The 27,471-nt window shown below is 36.1% G+C and overlaps 2 protein-coding genes across 2 annotated transcripts in view; one reads left to right on the forward strand and one right to left on the reverse strand.

Moving 5' to 3' along the window:
* Nucleotides 1–27,471, reverse strand: part of LOC149410036 (uncharacterized) — a 139,221-nt gene that overhangs the window by 83,716 nt on the left and 28,034 nt on the right. The window lies entirely within an intron of this gene.
* LOC149410038 (transmembrane protease serine 9-like) lies at nucleotides 657–14,971 on the forward strand. The gene is made up of 9 exons (XM_089648909.1): nucleotides 657–732; nucleotides 4,782–4,986; nucleotides 6,783–7,032; nucleotides 8,155–8,468; nucleotides 9,271–9,287; nucleotides 9,397–9,477; nucleotides 11,581–11,758; nucleotides 12,974–13,223; nucleotides 14,571–14,971. Exons 1-9 carry the CDS (start codon nucleotides 687–689, stop codon nucleotides 14,895–14,897), a joined length of 1,668 nt encoding a protein of 555 aa, XP_089505035.1. The 5' UTR covers nucleotides 657–686; the 3' UTR covers nucleotides 14,898–14,971.

Genomic DNA, 27,471 nt, shown 5'->3' on the forward strand with positions numbered 1-27,471 from the left:
ACCCTGAAGAAGTGAGCGTTGCTCATGAAACATGTTGGTAATAAACAATAAAAGTGGTTAAAACGAAGTATTTTATTAATTTTTAATTAAAATGGTGCCACAAAATAAGTTTGCTGAGTTAGAAGAAAAAATTAGAATTAAAAAAAAAACTTCATAAGTTTCAAACCAATTTCACCAGGGGGGGGGGGGAATTGAACAAGCTTGGGCCAAATAGACACTCCTATAATACACTTCTATCTGATTATCTTTTCAGTGATTTTGTTTCCATGATGACTGAACACAAGGACATCTTTAAGAAGTGAAATAAAAATCATTAAAGGCGATGAAAAAAAACTAACCTATAAACATAAACTACGTAATCTTGTTAACCTTGGTTTTGTTTCATCACTTTTCATGACTATATATCACTTTTTAAATGTGTGTTGAATTGTGTTTTTGAGAGTTATCCAGTCACCAGTGGTTTTGATGCACAGAATCGATCACAAATATTATCACCTACAGTATTTTGATAAGATATCGTGATAAGAGGTCGTCGTTAATGTGATAAAAAGTAATATTAAGTTAAAAGAACACGTCACATTGCAATCTTATCCAAATAATCTGATTGATAAATTAATCTATCAACGTAGTTAAATTTAAAACGTAAATCTAATTAATATTGGACAAACATCATTTATTTAGCGAAGATGTATCGTATTACGATTTTCTTGGTTTGCCTCGTCTCAGCACAGGGTAAGACATTGATTACATTTAAAGCGTATTTAATTTGTGTACTTTCAAAGATTATTAAATTTGTGTACTTTTTATGTTTATTAAATTGGTGTACTTTTAAAGATTATTTAACTTTTTGTACTTTGAAAATTATTAAATTTGTGTACTTTTCAAGTTTTTATTTTATTTAAATTAATGTTCTTTTAAATATTATTACATTTGCATTTATTCAATTAATTTAACTGTAAAAATTATTAAATTTGTGTACTTGGTAAATATTTACCTACGACTACCGTTTGAGAAAATATTACGTACGAGACACTATTTTGACATACCGAGTTCTCGCATACTTCGCGTTTGTTATTACGTAGTGTAGGGCACTGCCAACATAACAATTAAAAAACACAATCGGATAGTTTTTAAAATTTATATGGTAAAACGGTTTTTTTATATCATAGACAATGAAAAACATTTTTTTAAATGATGTGTTCATTTATTTATACAAAAAATATTGTAAATAAAAAATTATTTATTAAAATTAACGTATTAAGGAAAGGTTTTTTGGTAAAGGTTACGAATTCCACTTCACAGTAAATATGGAATGATTACTTTGAATTAATACTTGAATTTAGTTATATTATTAAATTATTACTAAAAGTTACTATAAATGTTGGGGAACCTTTAATAACGCCTGCTCGCGTCCCCTTTAGAGTTTTATCCCAGTTTTCAAGTAGTTTGTGGGCTACGCTAGGTTTGTATAGACTGGTTTGTGATTTAATTCTAATACCTTTTTTCCATGTTATTTCCTGTTACAAAAAAATGCCCCTTTAATAACGCCTGCTCGCGTCCCCTTTAGAGTTATATCGCAGTTTTCAAGTAGTTTGTGGGCTACGCTAGGTTTGTATAGACTGGTTTGTGATTTAATTCTACCTAATCCAACCTAACCTAACCTAACCTATCCTATAATAATCTAACCTAAACTATCCTATAATAACCCAACCTAACCTATCCTATAATAATCCAACCTAAACTATCCTATAATAACCCAACCTAACCTAACCTAACCTATCCTAATCTAACATATATATTAATCCAACCTAACCTAACCTAACCTATCCTAATCTAACAAATATATTAATCTAACCTAACCTAACCTATCCTAATCTAATCTATAATAATCCAACCTAACCTAACCTAATTTATCCTAATCTAACATATAATAATCCAACCTAACCTATCCTAATCTAACATATAATAATCCAAAATAACCTAATCTAACCTGTAATAACCTATAATAACCCAACCTTACCTAAAATGAAAACGTTTTATTTTAAAAAAATCGTAGTAAACCATAGACATATGAATATTAGTAGACCTGCCCTAAGTGATTAAAAGCGTATTATCCCCACTCCCCATACCGGTTCCATTGAGCCGGCTGGGCTCGCGTACGGCCTCAAGTGATATTTGAAAACGTGACGTCATCATTCTTGTGCGAACTATGGTCGAGGCATCATCGGTTCATTTTACAAAATAACACGGCAAAATGTTTACTTGTACTATGAAAACTGGTAAAAATAGATGCGAAAAAAGAGAATAAACCCAATTGTCGTATTACATTCCATATATAAGCATTATTTTATTTTATTTTAAGCATATTCACATCGTATAATATGAATCAGTTGTTACTATCACATCGAGAAACGTCTGGACGCGAAACACAAAGCTGGTTGGTTGCTGGGAAGTAAATTATGAACATTTATAAAAGTGTCTTAACTAAATACTCTGAAACTAACTACGACTCTGAATATAGAAGCTGCCTTACTTTGCCGAATTTGGACTTCGCAAATTTGCTCATAACGTGGCGAGTAATTTGCGCTCCCATGTAAAAATGTCTATTCATTCAAAGCAGATTTTACTTTTAAGAAGTAAATGGTGATATTATAATGCGAGATGCCTATTTACTGTCAGATTGATTTATTGACGAATCACAGTCATCTTCACTCCCTTCGTTCTTCAACAGTTGATTTTACCCCTCGCCTTTATCTTCTCGTCTATTAATTCCTATGTCTGTGTAGTAAACCTTTAAATATTAAGATACTAAATTCATCTGATGTTTGGTATCAAAGTTGATCGCCTAACAATTAACGGGTGCGTGTCTAGCGATCTCGAAAAATTGTCTATTATGCCGATTATGCCTTTCATGTTTCCTACACTGCCACTACACAAATAAACGCGAAGTATGCGAGAACTCGGTGTGTCAAAATAGTGTCTCGTACGGAATATTTTCTCAAACGGTAGTCGTAGGTAAATAATTACCGTGTACTTTTCAGGTTTATTAAATTGTTGAACTTTTAAAGATTTTTAAATTTGTGTACTTTTAAAGATTATTAAAAGAGTGTAGGTACTTATGTATACACTTTATTAAATTTGGTAAACTTGTCGAATTCCGATCTATATAAAAACAACATTGATTTCAACATATCTAATGGAGATAACTATTCAAGTCGGGGTACAAGGAAACACGCACAAAACATGTTTTTAGGGTATTATGGGTTATTTTAATAATTTATGCCAATTTACTAAACTTCAAACTTAACTTTGATTAAGAAAAATTGAACTTTAATGCATCTTTTACCATCTCCCACGACACAAATAGTTATTTCTTGTAGTACATAATTAAGTTGAAACCAAGTGCTATTTTTTGCGTACTAATTTGTATACTTTTCAATTTGTACCGACTTATTTCGTTGTAATGTAATTATATTTTTTCTTGACAAATTAGAGACACGTCAGAGATTTATCTTTCAAATGTATACCGTTAATAAATTTAAAATACTTATCAAAAATTTAAACAAAAAAATGCACATTTCAAATATGGAATTATTGTAATAAAATTATTAAATAATGTTGGTACCTACTTAATCGCTTGTCTAAAATACACATAAATGTAGATTTTTGTAAGTTAAAAGAAATTATATATAATAAACACATAAAGAAACCTAATTATTATTGTTCACTACCAACTTACATTTTAATTCAACTCTCTGTTCTTTAAGAGCAAACAGTTTTATGATATGATTTATATGCCTATCTGTTCAAATTAAAATAATTAAAAATAATAATGAAAAAAATTACGCAAGAAAATTTCACATGATTTCTTATTAAATACTCTAAAAATACACACATTGGAAGACAGACGTAAAATAAACGACTTAACTTTTTTATTCAAAACTCTAAATTCGACTGTTGCGAACTTCTGCAACTCATAAACCTACGAATACCTACAATAACAACACGACAAAATACACTATTCCACTGCAACACACATAAGCGCAATTACATTGCGAACTCCCCAATACAACGGTTTCACACTATGGGAAACCAATACTTAGGTGATGTCGATATATTTAATATTAACTTACGAATTTTGTGGATCACGTAAAAGATTTATTTTTTTATTGGTGCCCTTTTTTACTCATTTAAAGTACGCTCTAGCGTGTTTAAATCGCACTTTATGGAACGCGCGTTTTTTAAAGTTACCATGGCAACATCAACAAATCAACAAAATGTGAAGTCTAAATGTCAACTTTTAACTATAAATTCAACTATTAATCTTATGTGACAGATTGCAAATTAATGTTTGTGTTTTTCATTTCCATGACAACAAGATATTGTGATGTCACATCACGAATTCATTAATAGTTCTTATTTCCAAATTTTTAATAATAATATCAATATTTATGTTTTCAAAGTGTACCAATAAAAAAAATAGCGTAAAGTATTCGTGGATAACTGGTCTTTAAAACACTTGCTTTATTTCGAGCACTCGGCTACGCCGTCGTGCTCGAAAAATCGCGCGTGTTTTAAAGACCTGTTTATCCACTTATACTTTAATATACTATTTTAATGTAATTATTTTTATTATTTCTTTTCCATGTTTCAAAATTGTCTGTCATCAAAATTGTACCACCTACATGTAAAAGCCCTCTGGGCGTTAAATAAATAAACATCACATCAAATCACCAACAAGCGAAATGGGTACGTTTGATTCTAATTGGTCTCCTTTTCAGCCTCCGTCTATCCCATCTTCCGTGGCATCCCATGGGCGGGGAAGATGGGTAGGATAGTGGGCGGGGAGGACATCCCCATCAGCGAAGCTCCTTGGAGCGCCTCTATCCTCGTGGTGTCCGGTACCGCCCGCTCCCTGTCCCACACTTGCGGGGGAAGCATCATCTCCCCCACTGTGGTGCTGACGGCCGCCCACTGTCTGCTCAGGTAAGTTATTACAGAATAGTCTCGCAATGGAATGGGCTGGTAAACCATTAATTACCTTACTTTTGGACTTCACTTATCTGCGCAGCGGCCTGGAGTGGCGCGTTACAAATCCCAAATCGGATGAACAAGTGTGTTATAATTTACCCACCTCGCTCATTTTTAGCACCGCTACGCCACCCGATTTTAAGGCAGTTCGGATTTTTGATCGCTTTTACTAAAAGTCCCAAAATGGACTGCGCTGCAAAACGTTGCCTTGCTTTAGCGAACTTTCTGTCTAGTTATTTCGATGTGTGCTTGAATGATGTCGTTGATTATGCAAAGCGTTCTCCAAAGCTTTGTAATAAACTAAATAAATTATAATTTCCATTATACATTCATCATGACGAAGAAACCTTTGGTTTTGAAACCTGTCGTTCCGTTTCGATTAAATAGTTAAATTTAAACCTGTCATCAAAATCAGATTTTTGATGGGTGTTATTACCGTAGGTGTAAATGCACTAGGTGTAATTGGACTAGGTATAGTGGCAGTAGGTGTAATTTCACTAGCAGTAATTTTAAGTAGATGTAATTGCAGTAGGTGTAATTTAAGTAGGTGTAATTGCACTCGGTGTAATGTTAAGTAGATGTAATTGCAGTGGGTGTAATTGCACTAGGTGTAATTTTAAGAAGATGTAATAGTAGTAGGTGTAATTGCACTAGGTGCAAATTTATTTATTTATTTATTTATTTGGAAAAGTTGACAGCAAATCTGTAATTATATAATGATACAATAATAATATTATTAATTATGCCAATTATGAACTTTCCACTGATGAATAGTTAATGGTGTTACAATGGTGTACAATGGCATAGAGATGTTCTCTTAAATTAATTTCTTGTTTAGTTAGGAAATATTAAAAATATTAAAATAAAGGAGGGTGGGGGGGAGGAGGGGGAAATATAGGATAAGGATTAAGAGGCAAAGGACGGGAATATATAGGAATTGAACTAGTTTGAGTTTTGTTGATTATTGAGTTTTTGTTTTATGTCGCGTAAAGTCGAGTTAAATATGTCAATATGGTTATAATTTAAGTTAAAAAAGTGTGTGGATCTGTAGATAAATGAGTTTTGTTTGGAATTTGTCTTACAATGAGGGAGATTAAAAGTAAGCGACTGTCTGCTGTTGCGATTGGGAACATGGAATAATAGGCGTTGAAGAAGATCAGGACTATCGATTAAATTGTGTGTAATTTTGAATAACATTACCAAATCTGCTACATTTCTTCGGAAAGTTAACGTCTGTATATTGAAGAACTTTGCAGAGTCTTCATTACTGATATGAGATCGAAAAGAGCGGAAATTAAGGTACCTTAAAAATCTATTTTGAACACTTTCAATTCTATTTTTATGTATTGCATAGCCTGGGTTCCACACTTGTGATGCGTATTCAAGGATACTACGAGCGTATGAGAAATACAGTGTTTTGAGTGTTAATTTAATAATATGTAATTGCAGTAGGTGTAATTTAAGTAGGTGTAATTGCACTAGGTATAATTTTAAAAAGATGTAATAGCAGTAGGTGTAATTTAAGTAAGAGTAATTGCGTAGGTGTAATTTAAGTAATTAATATAATTCTCTCATGAAATATTGGTACGTGGACTTCAAGCCTCTGTATTATCACCGCGACGCAGCATGAGCGTGTTCCAAAACAGAGTTGTGTGTAGGTTCATCCTCTCTGCCTACCCCCACGGAGAATCGGCGTTAGTTTAGTTTACGTATTGGTCTGTAATAATAACTTAAGACTTATCTATTTCCAGAAAGAAGCCTGAAAATCTCCTTGTTCGCGTAGGATCAGCCAACAACAGCGAGGGCGGACAGCTCATAGAACCTTCTAAAATCATCTTCCACGCCGACTTCAGTGTTATCACTGCCGAGCACGACATCGGCTTGCTCTTCCTGTCGGAGCCCATCACCATCGGCACGGCTTCCCCCATCCGCCTGCCCCTTCAGGGTGACACGGTAGAGGATGACTCTGCAGCCATCAACACGGGCTGGGGAAGGCTCTCCGTAAGTATCGTACTGGTGAAATACAACAGAATAACATTCAGAATCGTAGCTTGAATTGGTTTACCAGACCTGAATAGCCTGGTACTTTCCCACCTTACCCCCAAACCCCTGCAACCTCACAACATACCCTAATAATTCATCTTCATTTTAAAAAATATATATGTTCCTCTTAACTTAAATATGAGTATTCAAAGTTAGCATTTTTCAAAGCCCGTCAAAACAGGGTACGTGTGACGTCACACGTACCTCGGTTAACAGTGTCAATCCCACTCGGTACGGTATGAAATCAACAACAAATCCCAATTTAAATATTTAATACAGACATAGGAATTAATAGACGAGAAGATAATGGCGAGGGGTAAAATCAACTGTTGAAGAACGAAGGGGGTAAGGCTGACTGTGATTCGTCAATAAATCAATCTGACAGTAAATAGGCATCTCGCATTATAATATCACCATTTAGTTCTTAAAAGTAAATCTGCTTTTGAATGAATAGACATTTTTACATGGGAGCGCAAATTACTCGCCACGTTATGAACTAATTTGCGAAGTCCAAATTCGGCAAAGTAAGGCAGCTTCTATTTTCAGAGTCGTAGTTAGTTTCAGAGTATTTAGTTAAGACACTTTTACAAATGTTTCATAATTTACTTACCCCAGTAAACAACGATGAGCACACTTGAGAATCGCTACATTGTGATGTGATAGTATATGTTTCTAAAACTGATCCATATTATACGATGTGAATATGCTTAAAATAAAGTAAAATAATGCTTACTTATGGAATGTAATACGACAATTGGGTTTATTCTCTTTTTCACATCTATTTTTACAAGTTTTCATATCACAAGTCAACATTTTGCAGTGTTATTTCGTAAAATGAACCGATGATGCCTCGACCATAGTTCGCACAAGAATGATGACGTCACGTTTTCAAATTTCACTTGAGGCCATGCGCGAGCACAGCCGGCGCCAATGGAACCGGTATGGGGAGTGGGGATAATACGCTTTTAATCACTTAGGGCAGGTCTACTAATATTCATATGTCTATGATATTTAACAAGATTTGCAAAAAACATGGATTCTTTTGAAATAATTTGAAAATTGTATATTTGATGATTTTAGGAGGACGGTCCCGCTCCAACAGCCCTACAATCCGTCCTGATACAAATCATCAACCAAATCGTGTGCAGAGCGACAACCCGTTCCACAGTGACCTCTGGCATGATCTGCGCCGGGGTCCCCGAAGGAGGAAGGGGCGCCTGCAACGGGGACTCTGGGGGCCCCCTCACTGTCAATAACACCCTCGTGGGGCTCACCTCCTGGTCCCAGGGTTGCGTCAGGCCGGGCAAACCGACCGTCTACACGAGGGTGGCCAGTTATATCGACTGGATTAAGGAACGAGTAGAACAGAACGGCAATCAATCAATTAATGAGACGTTTTATTGATCAGTCAATAATAAAACAATAAATACATCCAAAAATATATCTGACGTAACTAATACCTGTTTTTGCATTCTTCATCCTGTCCCTTATCGTTGACAAGTTGCGAATGATGAATTCTTGGAGCATTCTCAAGTGAATGAGTTTTTATAGTTGCGAAATATGTTCACGAGAGATGAAAAGTGTGATGATATTGGAAGAAGGGCGAATGTATGAAACTCAACCAATCAAGGACTAAACGCGGTTGACGCTATTAAGGTTGTCTAGCAGTCCACAATGGAGTGCTGATTCCGACACTGAAGAACAACTGATAAGAGGAAGGGTGGAAATAGACTGAAAGCTGTAGAAATGAGATCCTTGAGATGTATGTGTGCTAAAACCATGTATGACCATGTTGCAAATATGGATATTTAACAAATTTTCTTATATAATAAAATTGGTGGTCGAAGATCAAATCTCTCGACTAGCAAGCTGGTGGTCGCAGATTCAAGTCTTGGCGAGCGCAAGACAATTATATTTTATTAATTTGAGTTATTTCGCAAATTACTCATTAAAAATATTTTTCAGTACATTTGAGTAAAAGGCGAAAGATTTATTCGTTGTTGAAGGGAAACGATGTGTGAATGTGGTGCGGTGCAAACCACCGAACATGTGGTCAACTAATGCCCGCTCCATTTATTCCCCGGCGGGATTGATGAGTTTAATTAATTAAGTTGTGTGGCTGAACGTCAAAGATAAATCAACGCAAGATATGGCCATTTTTACATCATAATAATTCACACATTGTCCTCTAATCAGCGCCAAAAACAATACTGGTGGGAAAACCAGAAATCACTTATATAATATCCGACTTATCATAGAAAACCTTGCAATCTTATCAACATATATATTTTTTAAATAATGATTAATAGTTTCATATAAAAGGGACAATATTTGATAAAAGCAAATCAAAACGTAAAATGTTCCGATTTGTGTTCGTTGCCGCGTGCCTCGCCTTGACTCAGGGTAAGACAAACCTTATATTAAAACATTCATTGAATATTCAATATTTCATTTAAGGCGATGCAATACGTAGTAATGCAAAATCATGTGTTTTTGGTTTGAAAATTTGGTCGCCTAGAAATGTTTCAGATGCTTTAATTAAATACTGCGAGTAGAATACATCTTGGCCTTTGAAATAATCGAGTATTTTTTAGATAAATCTTTTTATAAGCCCAGAAAAAAATCATGTAAAGGCCTATGAAAACTGCTTGAAAGTTCAAAATCTTCTACTTACGAACCCATTTTCGGTTATGTTTTTATTGTATAATGTGGCAAATTGTGTGCAAAAAAACAAATAAAATCCAGACTGCTTTCCAGAACCACCAAGGTATTAGTGTACAAAACACTAATTAGACCAGTGCTTAAGTACGCAGCCGAGACGTGGGTTCTAACTAAGAAGAATGAGCGAGCACTGGATGTTTTTGAAAGGAAAATTTTGAGGCGCATCTTCGGACCGGTTCTAGAAAATGGATTTTGGCGCAGACGTTATAACAATGAGCTCTATACTCTGTTGAAGGAGCTAAACGTCACAAAGTTCATAAAACTAGGAAGACTTCGGTGGCTAGGTCATGTGGAGAGAATGACCGAGCATCAAGAACCAAAGTCCCTGCTGAGCTCAAGACCGATAGGGAGAAGGAGCCTGGGAAGGCCAAGGTTAAGATGGAGCGACAACGTCCTCAAAGATTTGTCTGCCTTGGAGCTTCGAAACTGGAGAGAGCTGGCGCGGGACCGAGATGAGTGGAGGAAGTCTCTTGAGGAGGCCAAGCAAGACCCACCAGGGGTTGTAGAGCCAAAATTGATGATGATGATGATGAATGTGGCAAATTAAGTTATTTATAAAATGATCGAAAAAAAATTTAAATATTTTTATCTGAACATCCACAAAATAAAATAAAAGGCACTTTTTGGCAATGTTTTTTTCTTGCATAAATCAAAACAAGCGGATTTGTTAAGCGGGAATTGAAACCTTATCGCCATCTACGTAAGGGGTGTTATTGATAGCGGCTTGATTTAAAATATTACACGACGTAGTGCATCGCCATAAACAGAGTTTATAGTAAAATCTTGAATATAAACGTGTAAAGGTGCGTGTACACGAAACGCGAACCGTACCACGAATTACGGGAAAGGATCGAATCAACTGCAAGAGGCGTTTCGCGCCATTTGCGGTTGCTTCCTTTCTTTCCAATAAGTTGCGGTTCAGTTCGGCAGTTCAGCTCGCAGATGTATACGTAGCATTACACTGTATTAAAATCTTGTTCGTTTATCATCTACAAGTAAAATGCATTTTCATCCGTATTTTTTAAATTCTGCGCTTCTATCGCTTGCGAACGCATGGTTATACCGAAATCAATTGGCTTATCATAAAATAAAATGATTTTTATAAAATATCTAGCTGATCCTTAGGAGATATACATATACTGTCGTGGATTTTTCTGTAGGCCTTTTTAAGATATACAATTCCGTACTACATTATTTTGATGTATCTCATAAGGTGTAGCCAGCGTTAGCAATGTAAGCGCCCGAAAATATATTTTTTACGAGTTATTTACAAAAACATCGACTTTTATCTACTTTCTATAAATATAATATGCATGTATTATATACATAAACCTTCCGGAAGAAATTCTCTAAATGCTAGGGAAAACCCTATCAAAATCCGTTGTGTAGTTTAGAAGAACTAAGCGCACAAACAAATTCAAAATCATCGAAATTTTATTAATATTTTTTATAAACAGTAGTACTTTTATTCTATGTTCTGAGTTTTTGCTTATAATTTTGCTTTAATGATATAAGAAAATAACATGAATGGCAGAAGAAGTCGGGGATGCCTGAGGAAGACATTGAACGATCAAGTGAACCAGATAATTAAGACGGGCAATGTCAAGAGTCACAGATTAGCAGAAGAATAGAGAAGATGAATGAATTGGAATGAAGCAAGGAGTGTGTGCCAAGACCGATTCCATCCTCCCTGCATACCCCTGCGGTGAAAATGTGTAATGGTTTTATTTGCAACTTTTTTTTTTTTAAGTTTGAAATCTAAAAAATATTTGTGTGTCTCTTCAGCCTCCACCTTCCCCGTCCCGTCTCTGGATGGGAGGATTGTAGGAGGTACCGCCATCCCTATCTCGGAGGCTCCCTGGAGCGCGTCCCTCCTCCTCACTGGCAGCAGCCTCTTCCACACCTGCGGGGGCAGCATCATCTCCCCCACCGTCATCCTGACTGCGGCCCACTGCCTGGTCGGGTAAGCGACAACTTCATCTAACCTAACCCTAAACTAATACCTTACTGACCAACACACCATTGCTAAGTCTTATGCTAAGTTAGCTGATGTTTTTAATATGCCTCTATTGAAGTATAAAGCTGTACTAATTAAATATTTTAGCAATGCATATTTTAACGGGGTCACTGCATAATGATCTTTTTTTTTGTCTTGTTGACAAACTTATATTTTTTTCTTCATTATTTATCTATCATGTATGTGAATGGCACATGGGCAGATAATTCTGAATAAATAAATAACCATAGCACAGGAAAAAAAGAATAAATTAATAATCTGAATAAATAAATAAACACGCCTACACTAACTACAAAAACATAAAATCTACTGTTGGGTGCCGACGCAAATGGCTTCTTCAAAGGCTGTTTCTATGTGTTCCACACTCGTTCTGATGGCTATACCAGTTCCCAGCGAGAGTTCGTACGTATTTCATCAACTGTTATCCTCTTCCTTCTCACAAGCCTTCTCTGAAAACGAAAAACAGGGAAGAAACTAGAACGATGACGCATATATAGAGGGGCATTTAAAGTTTTTTAATGTGTAAATATGGACGCGATTACCTTGTTTGAAGTAAGGGATTTCATCCTGTATCATGAGTAACCAAATAAAATAGATGGTTACGCCATTACGCATTACACATTAATTTAGACACACATCTCATGCACACATATGTACATACATGCGACCACTGTACTGAGATAATATTGTTGTTCCTTGTCCTACCCTCCTCTATTCCGCACCTTTTTCGCTGCACATGTGCAATCAGTCGCTCATAATAATCCGCACTGTTGAAAAATATTTATGAACTGCTTTACCTACATACATTTTACATCCGCGAAAGTTTCGTGCAAAACCGCTTTGTGTTCAGTGCCACCGCTGTGATACCTGAGGAGGATACACAGGAAGAAAACGAGTGCCATTTTCCTAATGTTGAGTCCTTCTTTATCAAACCTAGATCCTTTTTCTAGACCTTCCAATGTCTTTGCATGCATGATTGGTAGTATGAAATAATGTATGCATACTTAAATCAATAGTAACTCAAAATAAAGCCGATTCATTCGATGGTTTAGCATCTAAAGTGAAATAATAGGCTAGGTTAGGTTTGCTGTTGTATTCTATTTCTTAAATGTTATATTTTGTCGTGGAACCTATCATGATACTAGCATACTCCATTTACAGAAAGCGCCCAATCGACCTGACAATCCGCGTCGGCTCCGCCCTCAACAACGACGGTGGCCAGCTGATCGTCCCCTCCCAGCTCATCGTCCATGAGGAGTACGACGAAGACATCATCACCAACGACATCGGCCTCATCATTCTGGAGGAAGAGATCACCATCGAGTCCGCCTCACCCGTAACACTGCCCGCCCAGGACCAGACCGTTGAAGATGGTGCCGTGGCTATCAACAGTGGATGGGGAAGACTTTTCGTACGTATTGTTATTATATCTTATTTTAAAGCCATCTGTTTTGTAACCCTAGGAACACTAAACTGTTAACTGTCGAGTCTGCTACCCTAGTAACCTCTGCCCACCCAGAATGAGACCGTTGAAGACCATTATGTGGCAATCAACAGAGGATGGAAAACACTTTTCGTACGTATTGTTGCCATTTCTAATAAAATCATAATAATGACCGTATCTTTGGAGGAACTGGATTTCTTTAAGAACTTTACCCACCTCGCCAAATACCGACCGGGCAGGACCGACATTCATGCATTAATTTAGTACATTAACTGCTGTAACCCTTGAAGCCAATTCCGCAATTTAACGTGTAATATTTTCTCATAACAAAACATGGTGAAAGAATATTGTATGAGGCATTCCGATAAGATACAACAAGTAGTTAAGTTACCTTACGTGGTACTATCACACTTTTAAGTTCAATATATATATTTTGTTGTATTGTAATATTTGTAAACAGTGACAGGGAATATGTCATCCCTCTTCCTGTGTCATTTGTGGGTATGGGTGCATAAACGAGGAGATTTATATATACGATTTATATTTATATTATACATATAAATATTGATACCGATTTCCATTCTCTTTTAATATTTTTATTTTAGTGTGAAAATTAAATTTTAATTTCTAATCTTTATTTTTAGTTTAAATTTATCTTTATTTTAATGTTGTTTTTTGTTTAAATGTATAAATTCGTATATTTTAAAATGGGGGCCTCAGCACGGGTAAATAACCCAGTGAGGCCAACATTACTGAATTAAGATATGAAATACTGTAAAATAATGTATCAATAAAAAAAAATAAAAAATAAATAAAAAAAATAAAATCTTTTCTATCGGTGAGCGGCCTACCAATATGCGCTTTTAGAATTGTATTTTTTGTGATTACAAGTAAAAATATTCTCACTCGGTATTAAATATATTAAGTAAGGGATTCTTCAATAATTTCTTGGTTCATTCAAGACTACGAGAAGTTAATTATCGTAGATATTGCAATTAAAATCATACTGGACAAACGTCCGGTCTGTTTGAATATATAAGTTATTCTGCTGGAGCAAAGAAATACAAATGAGCTCCCGGCCTATCGATCGGTTAACCTTCGGGTGAAGTCGGAACCATTCGGGACCCGACAGTGCAAGCACCGCCAGCTATGACTAATTCTCAAAACGCCTAAATATTTTTTTTAAAAAAGAAGCTCAGCGCACATGGTTTATTCCCTTATCCCTGATTGACAAAGCCATTCATTTGTATGTAATTCTTGATTCCAAATAAGCATAGTTAGCCTGTAATCAACACGAATTCATTGTCATTTCAGGAGACTGGAAATTCCCCCGTAGCGCTGCAGGCCGTCGAGATCAACATCGTGAACCAGGAGGTCTGCAGACAGAAGAACGCCTTCGTCAACATCGTTACCTCAACGATGATCTGCGCCGGAGTCGACGGGGGCGGCAAGGGCTCTTGCAACGGGGACTCCGGGGGCCCGCTGCTGGTGGATGGCACTCAGGTTGGATTATACTCTTGGAGCAACGGCTGCGTCAGGCCCGACTTCCCTACCGTCTACACCAGGGTGGCCAGCTTTATTGACTGGATCGAACAAACTCTCAACGGAATCCTCACCACAGTGTCACCTACTCAAACCTAGCTTACACATAGCATAAAACAAACACAATATTATAATAAATAAATAAATGGAAATAAAAAGCTTCTCAACGATAAGTGCTTTTCTTCTTTACCAGTTCCCATAACCAGGGGGCATGACATGTCGTTTCTCATTTAACCTTTTCTGTACCAAACTAAAAAAATAAAAAATAATAATTAAAGACCCACTTCAATATTTCGATTTGAGACGAGGGCGGCAAGGGTTTTTTAAAAATTGAAATTTTTCTTTTTCTTCGATTAGTTCAACCAAATTTCAACAAATACAAACTAACATTGACCAGTGTACATACAAAACATAAATGAGATAAACAAAAAACATGTCACATATAAAATTAGGATACGGATGGAAGAACAAAAAAGGCGATTTAAAAAAATATATATCTTAAAAGAATAAAACATTGCGTACATATTATATGGAACATTACCGTACCTCGTAATTAGATACATATTGTCTAATTTTCTGTATTACCGCCTTTATTATAATTTTTATTGTATTTTTATTTTATTTCTTGATATTTCATTTAATTTCGCTTAATTTTAATACATTTCATTTTATTTACACACATATATTGTTTCTCATAAAAATGTAAAATTAGGGTCTCAGCCCGGGTAAGCAGTAAGCCCATAGTGAGGCTCACATTACCAAATAATGGTTGGTAAAAAAAAATTATGGTAGTCGGCATCTCTTTATTATATCCATCTATTATATCTAATACAGTCTATCCATCTATTCTATCCGTCTATTATTATTACATTTATTCTATCTATCTATTCAATCTGTCTATATTATTACACTAAAGTCTGCCGTACACACAAGCTCCACGTACAGCTACAAACAGAAGTGCTGCCATCTAGTTTATGCATTAATAAGTTACTTTTGAAGGTTGCAACAGATTTGACCTGTTAAAATAAATTCATATGAAAGTTTTCTTGCAACTAGTATAATTATTTAGATTTACGGATTCCCACACATGCTAACCTGCAACTGTCGCCGCATCTCTACAATTCATGAGCCTAACCTAAACTAAACTACCCATAAGATCGACAACCCTTGAGAAATTAACTTAACCTAACCTATTAGACCGATTTCGTCGATTTCGGCGTCGATTTCCCTCACACAAGTCGTGGGTTCAATCCTGTACTATCTGAGACCTCCATCGTCATGTAGGAGAAATTCAAATACTATTTAATTATTGAAGACAATATTAGCGTTTTTCAGACGAAACACTGAAAAGAAAGGGCGCATCTAGGACTTCAACGCAGGACCTTCGCTTTGCATGGGCCCCGTTTTACCAAATGAACTAATCCAACCCTATTTTAAACTGTATAATACTTTGAGTAAGAACTACCATTGCCTTAACGCATATTTTAATTATCCGCTATCTTTATGTCCGATCGCAAGATTCATCTCGAACTAAATGCAATCTAGATAGTTTTTTGGATAAATATATCCTATTTTTATTTTAATATGCGACATCTATTGACTTTTTTGCAAGTCTAGGACGATTTTTTTTATTATTTGATGAGTAAAACCTTAAATTGTAATATTTAATTATTCAAAACAATATTAACGATTCTCAAACACGAACCTGATTTTTTTTATTTTATTTATTATTTATTGAGCTAGTTTATACAACATTTGAATATAAACAAGATAATATTTCATTTTGTAACTTTAAATATTTTTACAATAAACATAAAATTTCTTTTTAAATACATTCATTCTTCAGACTTTCAGGCATTTCATCATACATCTTTAGTCCTTTGTACATTAGGCAGTTCTGTGATTTTGATTTATTCATGTGGCAATCTAATTTCTATTTACATTTCTGGTTTCGTAATAATAATTATGAACATCTCTATTAAAAATAATTTCATCCTTAAAATATTTTGGCATTTGGTTCTTGACTTTATGCACAAAAATTAACACATTAAATAACATCATATTTTTTATTGGAATCCAATTTAGCTGCTCTCTTATTTGATTAATGCTTGCGTATTTGCCTTTTCCCAGTATACATCTCATAGCTCTATTCTGTATAACATTTAGTTTGTTCAAATTTTCTTCATTGACCAAATATAACATAGCAGAGAAATAATCTAAATGTGGAGCAAATATAGTTTTATAAATGAGCTCTGTAGTGTTTCCATTCAGTTTATTTCTTTCTTTCTAATAGTTCAATCAGTAAAATATACGGTCGCTTTTAGGACTTGAACCCCATCTAATATTGTTTATTGTTATTTGTAACCTGTAAAAATAACAGAAAACTTTAAATACAGATTTTATGTCACCTTTCCGATGTAACATTGAGTTTGCTAATCTCAAGGCTTATTAGCCCAGCGCCAAGAAATTAAAGCAAGTCAACCAACAGTCAGTAATGATAGCAAAATGATGATTATTTAACGAGCATTACGAACGACGATGCTGGTTTAATGACCGCTGGAGTAGATTCTCGATCTATATAATATAATAACATGTAATCCACAAGCGTACTCGAGTCAAGTAGATTGCGATCTGTCTGATATACCATGCACAATGCACAATGCACACGACAGACGGGACTACTCATTATCTTATAGATTGAGATTATATACATATATTATTGTATCTCGTTGTGTGACATGCAGGTTTTAAATGGGTCACGTACGAATTAGACACTCACAGCCTTACTGATAAAAACTTCTGAATAAAGGTTGTACAAGCACTGTTTTGAGTTCGTACTAATATATTTTTCTTAAATAGTGCTGTGAATTAGTGGGAACGATCTGGCAACACAGATTTTGCCGGACTTACGCATGCGCGTGTGCATCCACAATAAGTCCAAAATGTCAAAAAAAAAATAATTATTCTCTGGGAGTTGTAAGCAATTTTTTTTTCTTTTAGTGTATGAATGAAATAAAACGTGTAGTGACACTTTTCTTGCAGATTCCGTGAATAAAAGGAATGTGTGTTTTTTTTTTATTTTTTATATTTTGTGTTATATGTCAGATGTTTTTTTTCAATCGTTTCACGTTTGAAATTAACATATCCCAATTCACAAATATTAATTTATATTTCAAATACAAAATCTAAAATTATTTTATTTAGTTTCTAAAATGGTATTTGATTTTACGACACCTTTAAAAAGAAGAAATATACTATGGCACATTTAAAATACCTTTGAAATATTCCGAAATTCGATGAGAAATTTCCATTGCTTCAAGTTTATACAACAAAAAAACCACCCTCTTCCGCTGTATAAACAATGTGTATAACTTTTTATATCTGTTAAATACCAGTTTAGTCCGTTTGAAAGATTTTTACATGAACCTTGTTTATCAATTGCATTAAATTTACACCACGTTTATTAGTAAGGCTGTCATTGTATAATTAATTATTATTATCGGAGAAATGTGAAGTATTGAAAATCTACATTATTGCTTCAATTTATATAAAAAAAATCTAAGGTCTAAACAGTCCCCTAAAGAGATGAACCGATGTACCCAAAGTAAGCTATCCTCTGGAGTTGCTCGTCCTAATTTCCTGGTATTTCTTTCGTCTGTCATTCTAAGTACACGTCATAGCCACCACATCTGCGACTCTACGAAGATTATCAAGCATTTTCTATATTTGTGCAGTATCAAATAATGTTCGAGAACATAACAATGTATTGTAACGCTTGGTTTCGTGTGATGAAATGGCTGTCAGTTGTGTTATGTTCTACCCTGAGTATGCTAGCTTACGAAACGTATCCTCAAGGCTATTTGTTCTCTCCACAATATTTTCCAACTGCCAAGGACTCCAGCTTGTACCTTTGTTAAATTCATTCCGGTATGACAAGATTGTATAACATAATATGATTTAAAATAATTCGCCCTTACATTATTTAAAGATTAAAATGTATTTTTTAATTGGTATGTCTGATTGGTAAGCTCCAAAACGATTTTTTTCCAAATGTTTCTGGCTTTCACTTTTCAAGGGTGCTCTAAGCCATCATTAGGTGAATTTATATGTTATATTAATTTTATTTAAATGGGCATAATTATACGGAAGATTGGAGACGAGTTCAGACTTAGAAGAGATGAAATGTTGCACGGAGGGGAGGCAATTTTAGATATGGTTTGATAGAAGACAGGATATTTATTTAGAAAGGGGGACACCAAAAAATACGCAATCTAAAGTTCCAGAAAGTATAATCTGACGATTTAAGACCTTTAAAGGCGAAGCTTAATGCCAAATCACTATTTTGATTAATCTTTATAACGAATTGGTGTACATTATGAATACAAAAAATATGCTTTAGATAAATTGAAGGTTTTCATATCGCTTCGCTTGAGTAGAATACAAATAAATTTATAAATTACTCAATAAAAAATATAATAGCAAACTACTAAAAAAAATATTTTTTCAATAGAAATGTATGAACGCATAAAGGAAACAACTTTAAAAAATACAGTATTATAGCTAAGATTATCTGTGACAGTTTCACCTGATTAAATTTATTGCTTTCTTATAAAATTATTTACAAAATAAATAAAACCATTTTTTTTGCTTGAAATCGAACGTTTCTAGACTCCGTTTGTCAAGCGATTTTAATGCATATTACCTACGATATAAGGTATACCAAGAATATACACATTTTTGGCTTGTAGCTTCCTCTTAAAGGTGAGAAGGGACGGAACAATGTTCAATTGACATTTGATTAAGTGAGTAAATTTCTTTTCTGGAAAATGTGGGAATTGTTGAAACTACAGTTTTGATGGGATAGTCCTTTGTACTGAGGCATAGCAGGCTCCCTTGGATCTTTGAGGAGAAGAGATTTCAGAGTGGGTTAGTTAAAAACAAATGTATTATTTAAATGATTCAATAATGATACTCGCAGCATTACGTACTAACAATGCAAATAAAAGGAACGTATCAAAATCTTTCCATTCTACAATGATTGTTTTGATTTGCATTGGAATTTAAGATAATAACATTGGTATAACCAGGTCGTGTATGAATTCCTGATCGAATGAAGCCGTGATACGAATGCGTAATGTGCAAGATCCCATTTGAATAATATTGGAATCATTTCATCATACAATCCATGTAGAAGAACAATAACATAACAATCTTTATGGTGCAATTGCGAGGACATAACCTATAAACTGTGCCCATTTTTGTAAGGACCACTAATAAGACTAGGGCTATCGTTTTTAAATGGAATGGCGTTTAAGTTTTAATGTTGATTACATTGCATTGACAATGTTGTAAGAGTTGCCAATTAGTTAACTAATAAATAAATAATCGATAAGTAGACACCATGAGAAATAGAAAATCTATTAGGAATTTAAAATCAATAAATCACGGGATATTATTTTTTTAAATAAAATTAAGATAATTTTCTGTTAAAATATTGGTTCCATGATAAATCAACACAATGACAATTCAACACACTTTTAAAAAGTCATTAGAAACGATGCAAAAAAAAAATTAAACCTAACCTAACCTACTTAACCCAGTTAATAAAGTTTTTGTTTCATCACTTTCCATGACTATATCTATATAACTTTTTAAAGATGTGATGAATTATCATTTTTTGATGATTTATCCGGTCACCAAAATATTATGCAGGGTGTCCGGGGGTAAAGTGCGCTAAGTACGGGGGGGGGGTGATTCGACATCATTTTAGAAGCAAAGTTTTTTCGAAATTTCAATGAAAAAATATTTTTGCATTATAAAATAATAATCCTTTTTGCCCGAAGTTAGCTCACTTTGCCCCCGGACTCCATGTATTACAGGTACTTTATCGCTTGTCTGAATTTTTCACACAATCAGTTCTAATTTTGGAAATGACACTTAAATTCGAAGCAAATCCGAATTCTAGAGAGTTCATTGAACCAGAGTTACAGACAGACACACAACCGAAATTAGTATTTATGATATTATTTTAGCATTAATATATTGTGTACTACCGTTCAGAGGGAAAACATGGACTCCCAAAAACATTGTCACGAAAATGGCCAATGACCATCATACTAATAAATTCTTTTCTAAGGTCTTCGCTTCGAAAATGTGTCTAATGGAGTCCTTGAGACGTCAGCAGACATTTATTTATTTATTGGATGATTTATATAGCGCCGCTTTTGTGAGATATCACCTCAGGGGCGCTTTACAGTTAATGCAGATATTACAAAAAAATATAAATATTACAAATTGAAATTGAAATTAAGTTAAATAAAATGAAGTACAGAAACAGGTGACACGAAGATGGAGAATCTGCTGCAAGATCCTATGTGGTGAGGAAACTGGACCAGCTGCTGCAGCGAGAAAGTGCACCGCGTCCACCAACAGTGCCAGCACGAGGTTCGTCATCCGTCCAGGTATGTGTCTGCTGCTAATAGAGCGCTGACACAATGTCCTCTCATGGATTCCAGACCTTGGCAGCACCGCTGTGACATTCGACGAAGGTAGAGGATGGAGACTCTGCAGCAAGAATCCTAAGTGGTGAGGAAACTGGACCAGCTGCTGCAGCGAGAAAGTGCACCGCGTCCACCAACAGTGCCAGCACGAGGTTCGTCATCCGTCCAGGTATGTGTCTGCTGCTAATAGAGCGCTGACACAATGTCCTCTCATGGATTCCAGACCTTGGCAGCACCGCTGTGACATTCGACGAAGGTAGAGGATGGAGACTCTGCAGCAAGAATCCTAAGTGGTGAGGAAACTGGACCAGCTGCTGCAGCGAGAAAGTGCACCGCGTCCACCAACAGTGCCAGCACGAGGTTCGTCATCCGTCCAGGTATGTGTCTGCTGCTAATAGAGCGCTGACACAATGTCCTCTCATGGATTCCAGACCTTGGCAGCACCGCTGTGACATTCGACGAAGGTAGAGGATGGAGACTCTGCAGCAAGAATCCTAAGTGGTGAGGAAACTGGACCAGCTGCTGCAGCGAGAAAGTGCACCGCGTCCACCAACAGTGCCAGCACGAGGTTCGTCATCCGTCCAGGTATGTGTCTGCTGCTAATAGAGCGCTGACACAATGTCCTCTCATGGATTCCAGACCTTGGCAGCACCGCTGTGACATTCGACGAAGGTAGAGGATGGAGACTCTGCAGCAAGAATCCTAAGTGGTGAGGAAACTGGACCAGCTGCTGCAGCGAGAAAGTGCACCGCGTCCACCAACAGTGCCAGCACGAGGTTCGTCATCCGTCCAGGTATGTGTCTGCTGCTAATAGAGCGCTGACACAATGTCCTCTCATGGATTCCAGACCTTGGCAGCACCGCTGTGACATTCGACGAAGGTAGAGGATGGAGACTCTGCAGCAAGAATCCTAAGTGGTGAGGAAACTGGACCAGCTGCTGCAGCGAGAAAGTGCACCGCGTCCACCAACAGTGCCAGCACGAGGTTCGTCATCCGTCCAGGTATGTGTCTGCTGCTAATAGAGCGCTGACACAATGTCCTCTCATGGATTCCAGACCTTGGCAGCACCGCTGTGACATTCGACGAAGGTAGAGGATGAAGACTCTGCAGCAAGAATCCTAAGTGGTGAGGAAACTGGACCAGCTGCTGCAGCGAGAAAGTGCACCGCGTCCACCAACAGTGCCAGCACGAGGTTCGTCATCCGTCCAGGTATGTGTCTGCTGCTAATAGAGCGCTGACACAATGTCCTCTCATGGATTCCAGACCTTGGCAGCACCGCTGTGACATTCGACGAAGGTAGAGGATGGAGACTCTGCAGCAAGAATCCTAAGTGGTGAGGAAACTGGACCAGCTGCTGCAGCGAGAAAGTGCACCGCGTCCACCAACAGTGCCAGCACGAGGTTCGTCATCCGTCCAGGTATGTGTCTGCTGCTAATAGAGCGCTGACACAATGTCCTCTCATGGATTCCAGACCTTGGCAGCACCGCTGTGACATTCGACGAAGGTAGAGGATGGAGACTCTGCAGCAAGAATCCTAAGTGGTGAGGAAACTGGACCAGCTGCTGCAGCGAGAAAGTGCACCGCGTCCACCAACAGTGCCAGCACGAGGTTCGTCATCCGTCCAGGTATGTGTCTGCTGCTAATAGAGCGCTGACACAATGTCCTCTCATGGATTCCAGACCTTGGCTCACCGCTGTGACATTCGACGAAGGTAGAGGATGGAGACTCTGCAGCAAGAATCCTAGGTGGTGAGGAAACTGGACCAGCTGCTGCAGCGAAAGAGTGCACCGTGCCCACCAACAGTGCCAGCACGAGGTTCGTCATCCGTCCAGGTATGTGTCTGCTGCTAATAGAGCGCTGACACAATATCCTCAAATAGATAACAAACCTTGGCCGCACAGCTGTGACGTTCGGCAAGTCCATCTCCTTGTACACTTGTTCCTGGTGATTATGTTAGTGGTGCATTGTCATAATAAATTACACTGGGCACTTGTTAGGGCTTCCAAGAATTCCATTGAAAACATCTGGCGTACCTACAGTTACCGATTCTCGTCCCAAATTCAACTTCATCGAATTTAGACATCTGTCCATGCATGTCCAGCAGGCCCAGCCTCTGGAGTTGCTTCACCGAATATTTTATTTTTTATTTATTTATTTATTTGTTAAGACATACACAGTACAATAAGATTCAGTAAGATATTTTTAGTTATTACATAGTTGTAGTTGCGGAAGTCTTCCCTCTAGAGAGTCGATCTTATATTATCCTTAGCCTCTTCTATGAAGTGTGGCAAAATGTACAGTATTCCTTATGTGCACTGTCACTTAATGTGAAAACAAATTGAATTCAATTTTCATAACCTCAAGAGTCTGGCTAAAGTTTGGGCCAAAATGCCCAACAATTAGCAACTTCCCACGTATCTTTCTAAAAACGCTTAAAATACGTAATTAGTAGTAACGGAATTTAATTGATCTTTCTTAAGAGGACTTACTGCAAGACTGTTTTCCTAGAAAACTTAAATTTGGATTTGAGACCAAAATACCCAATCAAAATGAAAAATTATTTTTGAATCAAAGATACAGCATGTGCGGATATGTCCTACTTTATTTATTTGTGTTTTGAATGAATATACAGGGTTTTCCAATAAGAGGTGTTATTTTGATATTCAATAGTAAAAGATCAATGGTTTCGTTGCTTGTGTGGCACGTAGCGCCGTCTTGTTGAAAGTAAACGTTGTCTAGATCAATACCATCCTATTCCGGCTATAAAAAATCATTAATTCCCCAATTAATATTCAAAATAATACCTCTTATTGGAAAACACTTTATTTAAACAGAATTACTCAAGATTACTTCTTTAATAATCAAAATTAACTGAAACAAAATAAAATTCTTTAAGAGTAAGCTACAAGCCAAAAATGTGTATATTCTTGGTATACCTTACATTGTAGGTAATAGGCATTAAAATCGCTCGACAAATGGAGTCTAGAAACGTTCGATTTCAAGCACAAAACTGGTTTTTATTTATTTTGTAAATACTTTTATAAGAAAGAATAGAAGTTAATCAAGGGAAACTGTCACAGATAATCTTAGCTATAATACTGTATTTTTTAAAAGTTGTTTCCTTTACGCGTTCATACATTCCTATAAAAAAAAATTTTTTGTAGTTTACATTTATATTTGTATTCTACTCAAGCGAAAACGATAGGAAAACCTTCAATTTATCTAAAGAATATATTTTTGTATTCATAATGAACATTAATTCGTTATAAAGATTAGTCAAAATAGTGATTAAGCATTAAGCTTCGCCTATATATCATAATTTAAAATACAAACAAATAAAGCAGCACTTATACGTACTAGATATTTGATATACCTTTTAATTAATAATAATATTATTCGATTTGATTGGGTATTTTGGACTCAAATACAAAATTTAAAGTTTTATATGAAAAATTCCGCGCAGCCGTTCCTCTTATTCGCAATTTGTTTATTCCACTCCTTTACTTAGGACCGGTATCTGCATCCACTAGCAATCTAATCTCTGGTTTAATAGAAGTATTAACTGTTACTTTGGGACCAACGGTTTAACTGTTATTTGTACTGTACCATTACCAGTTAAACCATTTCTAAGTTAGTGCTGACACGACCACGTTTCTTTTGGAGTTCATTTCAATTGACCTTAACGATCAAAATGCCAATAATATAAATTATAAACCGAAAGAAATATGTATTTTTGTTAGGTTAGCACAAATCAGATCTCTAAGGCGTATGTTTTGTAAAACTATGCAAGACGTAATGAGTATGATAAAAGAAGGTTTGAACACATGAAGAGCGAATGAACGAAGGAAAGAGAATGTTAGAAGAAGTCATAGACGTCCGAGGAAGATATGAAATGATCAAGTGAACCATCATTTAAAATTTGAGAGGTGGGTATGGGTTCCGCAGTCCCGGTAACCATTTATTGGATAACTGACAACTTTAGATCACCCCAAGTGGTTAGCTAATCTTGGTGGCTTAGGTCAATGGAGTGAGGCTTGTCTAGGTGGCGGATACGTTTACCCACCTACGCGTGGCACCGGATCGGCAGACTGGTTGAGGGGGGGACCTTTTGAACTGAGGTGGACACCCAGATTCCTACCCACCCCTCATACCTTTTTCCTTCTATTCTTTCCTACTCCTTAAATGACCCTATAAACATCATCCCTAACGACGATATATGCCCTCAGGGAAATTTTTGCCACAGAGCCAAAATCAAAATCACCTGTTGTGTTCCCACAAACAGTTATCCAACTAGTCGTGAAATGAGGTTTTAGAGAATAAGTTCTTTATATATATTTTTTATTACAAGATAATACATTACAAAATGATAACAAAGTAATAATGTATTATTCCCAATGAGTTTATAAAACTCATTTCGGGAAAGACAACATTAGAAAGGACAAGGCAAATAAATAAAATACATTAAAATAAATAAACGCAGATGTTATTATGGAGTTCCAGAGAAAGATTGTGTTAGTCATTATTGTCATTAAGGAAATAGCTTTTAAGAGCTTTTGTCAATGTTTTTTTGTTCGTTTCCGGAAGTTTTAAATTACTAGGTAATGCGTTATATTGTTTATGTGCAATGTATTGTAAGGAGTTAATTCCAAATTTGGTCGTGTAAGTAGATGACGATAAATGTATTTGATTTTGAAATTAAATCAGGGATTTATTCAATACTTCGCGTATTACAAGAGTGACTTCGATGGTCGACCTAACTAGGAGCTGGCTAAATGAGATCTGCAAACACCATGTTTGTCTGGAAGCAGCCTAACTGGCCCTGGCGACTACTGGCCACTAGCTGCCATCTTGTGAACTTCCAAGCAAGCTCTTTGCACTGCCCTCTATGAGTGCAACTGTGAAGCTCTTAGCTAATTCACTTCCCAATAATCACCCAATTCCAGTAAATACCATTTCATTTCGTTTAGTCTACAAGTAAATCTGAAGCTTAAAATTCGTAAGCAGTTTTAGATGCAACATTCGGTAATGCAATTATTCAGTGACAGTTTCTCCTGAATCACATTAATTCCCAGAAGTGAACACATACTCACTCTGCAGTAAGGCAGTGAAAGCGACAGTGTCTTCTCGTTGCAGTAAGGTATATCCATGTGCAGAGTGCAACAGGTATAATATATACAGTATCCAGCAAATGTTATCTTTTACCTACCAACTTTTCTCAACATGACACAACGCGGTTAAACAATGGAACCCTTTCTTTTGTCACCGTTCTTGTAGTAGATAGCGAATGCATAATACGTATGTGTATAATAGACTTACGGGCTGTGGGAACGTTGGAGAGTTTTGCCACGAGTCTTTCTGCGTAATAACGTAATAATTATTATCACACATACTAATTTCCGTTGTCTGTGAGTGCGTTTATTATTTCTACAATTTTAATGAAATCAAATTGGTTAGAAATTTTCAAAATTTAAAATGATAGAAGAATTTAGACGAGCGATAAAGTAGGTACCTACCCATTAAAATAAAAAAAATATTTTTAAATCTTATGTCTTTTTGCAATATGTATTTCTTTTGATTTAATGTTTGACAGATTTCGTAATTTAAATAATCTCGTGAAAAGTGTATTTAATAGTAACAATTTCATCCTCAGTTCATTTTTTTCGTGTGGCGAATGTGTTTACAATGTTTAGAGTTCGTGTTGTGAAAATATAAGAAATCTTCTAGAAATCAGCAGGACTCAAAAGAAACCAACATCATCACCAGGTAAAGGCTTCAAAGGAGAGGAAAGAGGAAAGCCTCTCTCCTCGTATTTCATTGTGATAATTACACGATCGATTGAACTTCTCTTTGCATTTACATTCAGTCCATTTTAAATCCCAATCGGGCATCAAACAGGGTCTATTACGACGCACGTGAACCGCATTTGTGAAGTAGCCCTATTTTGAGTTGATTGGGTCGGGTCGGGACGGGTCGCGGCGGGTCAGAACGGGTCGGGGCGGGTCGGGACGGGTCAGGACGGGCTTTACATTTAAACAAATAAAACATTAGGAAGAAGAATCTGAAGTAGTTTGTTACGCAAATATTTACAAACGCACAGAAGTGCGCACACCTTCTGAAGAATAATTCAATGGATCCATTGTTCCTAGTGAGAAATAGCTCCGTATTGATAGTCG

This window comes from Hesperophylax consimilis, chromosome 28, assembly GCF_061612785.1.
Source record: "Hesperophylax consimilis isolate HC1 chromosome 28, BYU_Hcon_1.0, whole genome shotgun sequence".
NCBI lineage: Eukaryota > Metazoa > Arthropoda > Insecta > Trichoptera > Limnephilidae > Hesperophylax > Hesperophylax consimilis.

Bases quoted from the DNA above. Each gene is read 5' to 3' on its own strand.
- LOC149410038 (XM_089648909.1), top strand. From the start codon at position 687: ATGTATCGTATTACGATTTTCTTGGTTTGCCTCGTCTCAGCACAGG. The intron at 733-4,781 runs GTAAGACATTGA...TCTCCTTTTCAG, and splicing joins TTGCCTCGTCTCAGCACAGG to CCTCCGTCTATCCCATCTTC. The intron at 13,224-14,570 runs GTACGTATTGTT...TTGTCATTTCAG, and splicing joins GTGGATGGGGAAGACTTTTC to GAGACTGGAAATTCCCCCGT.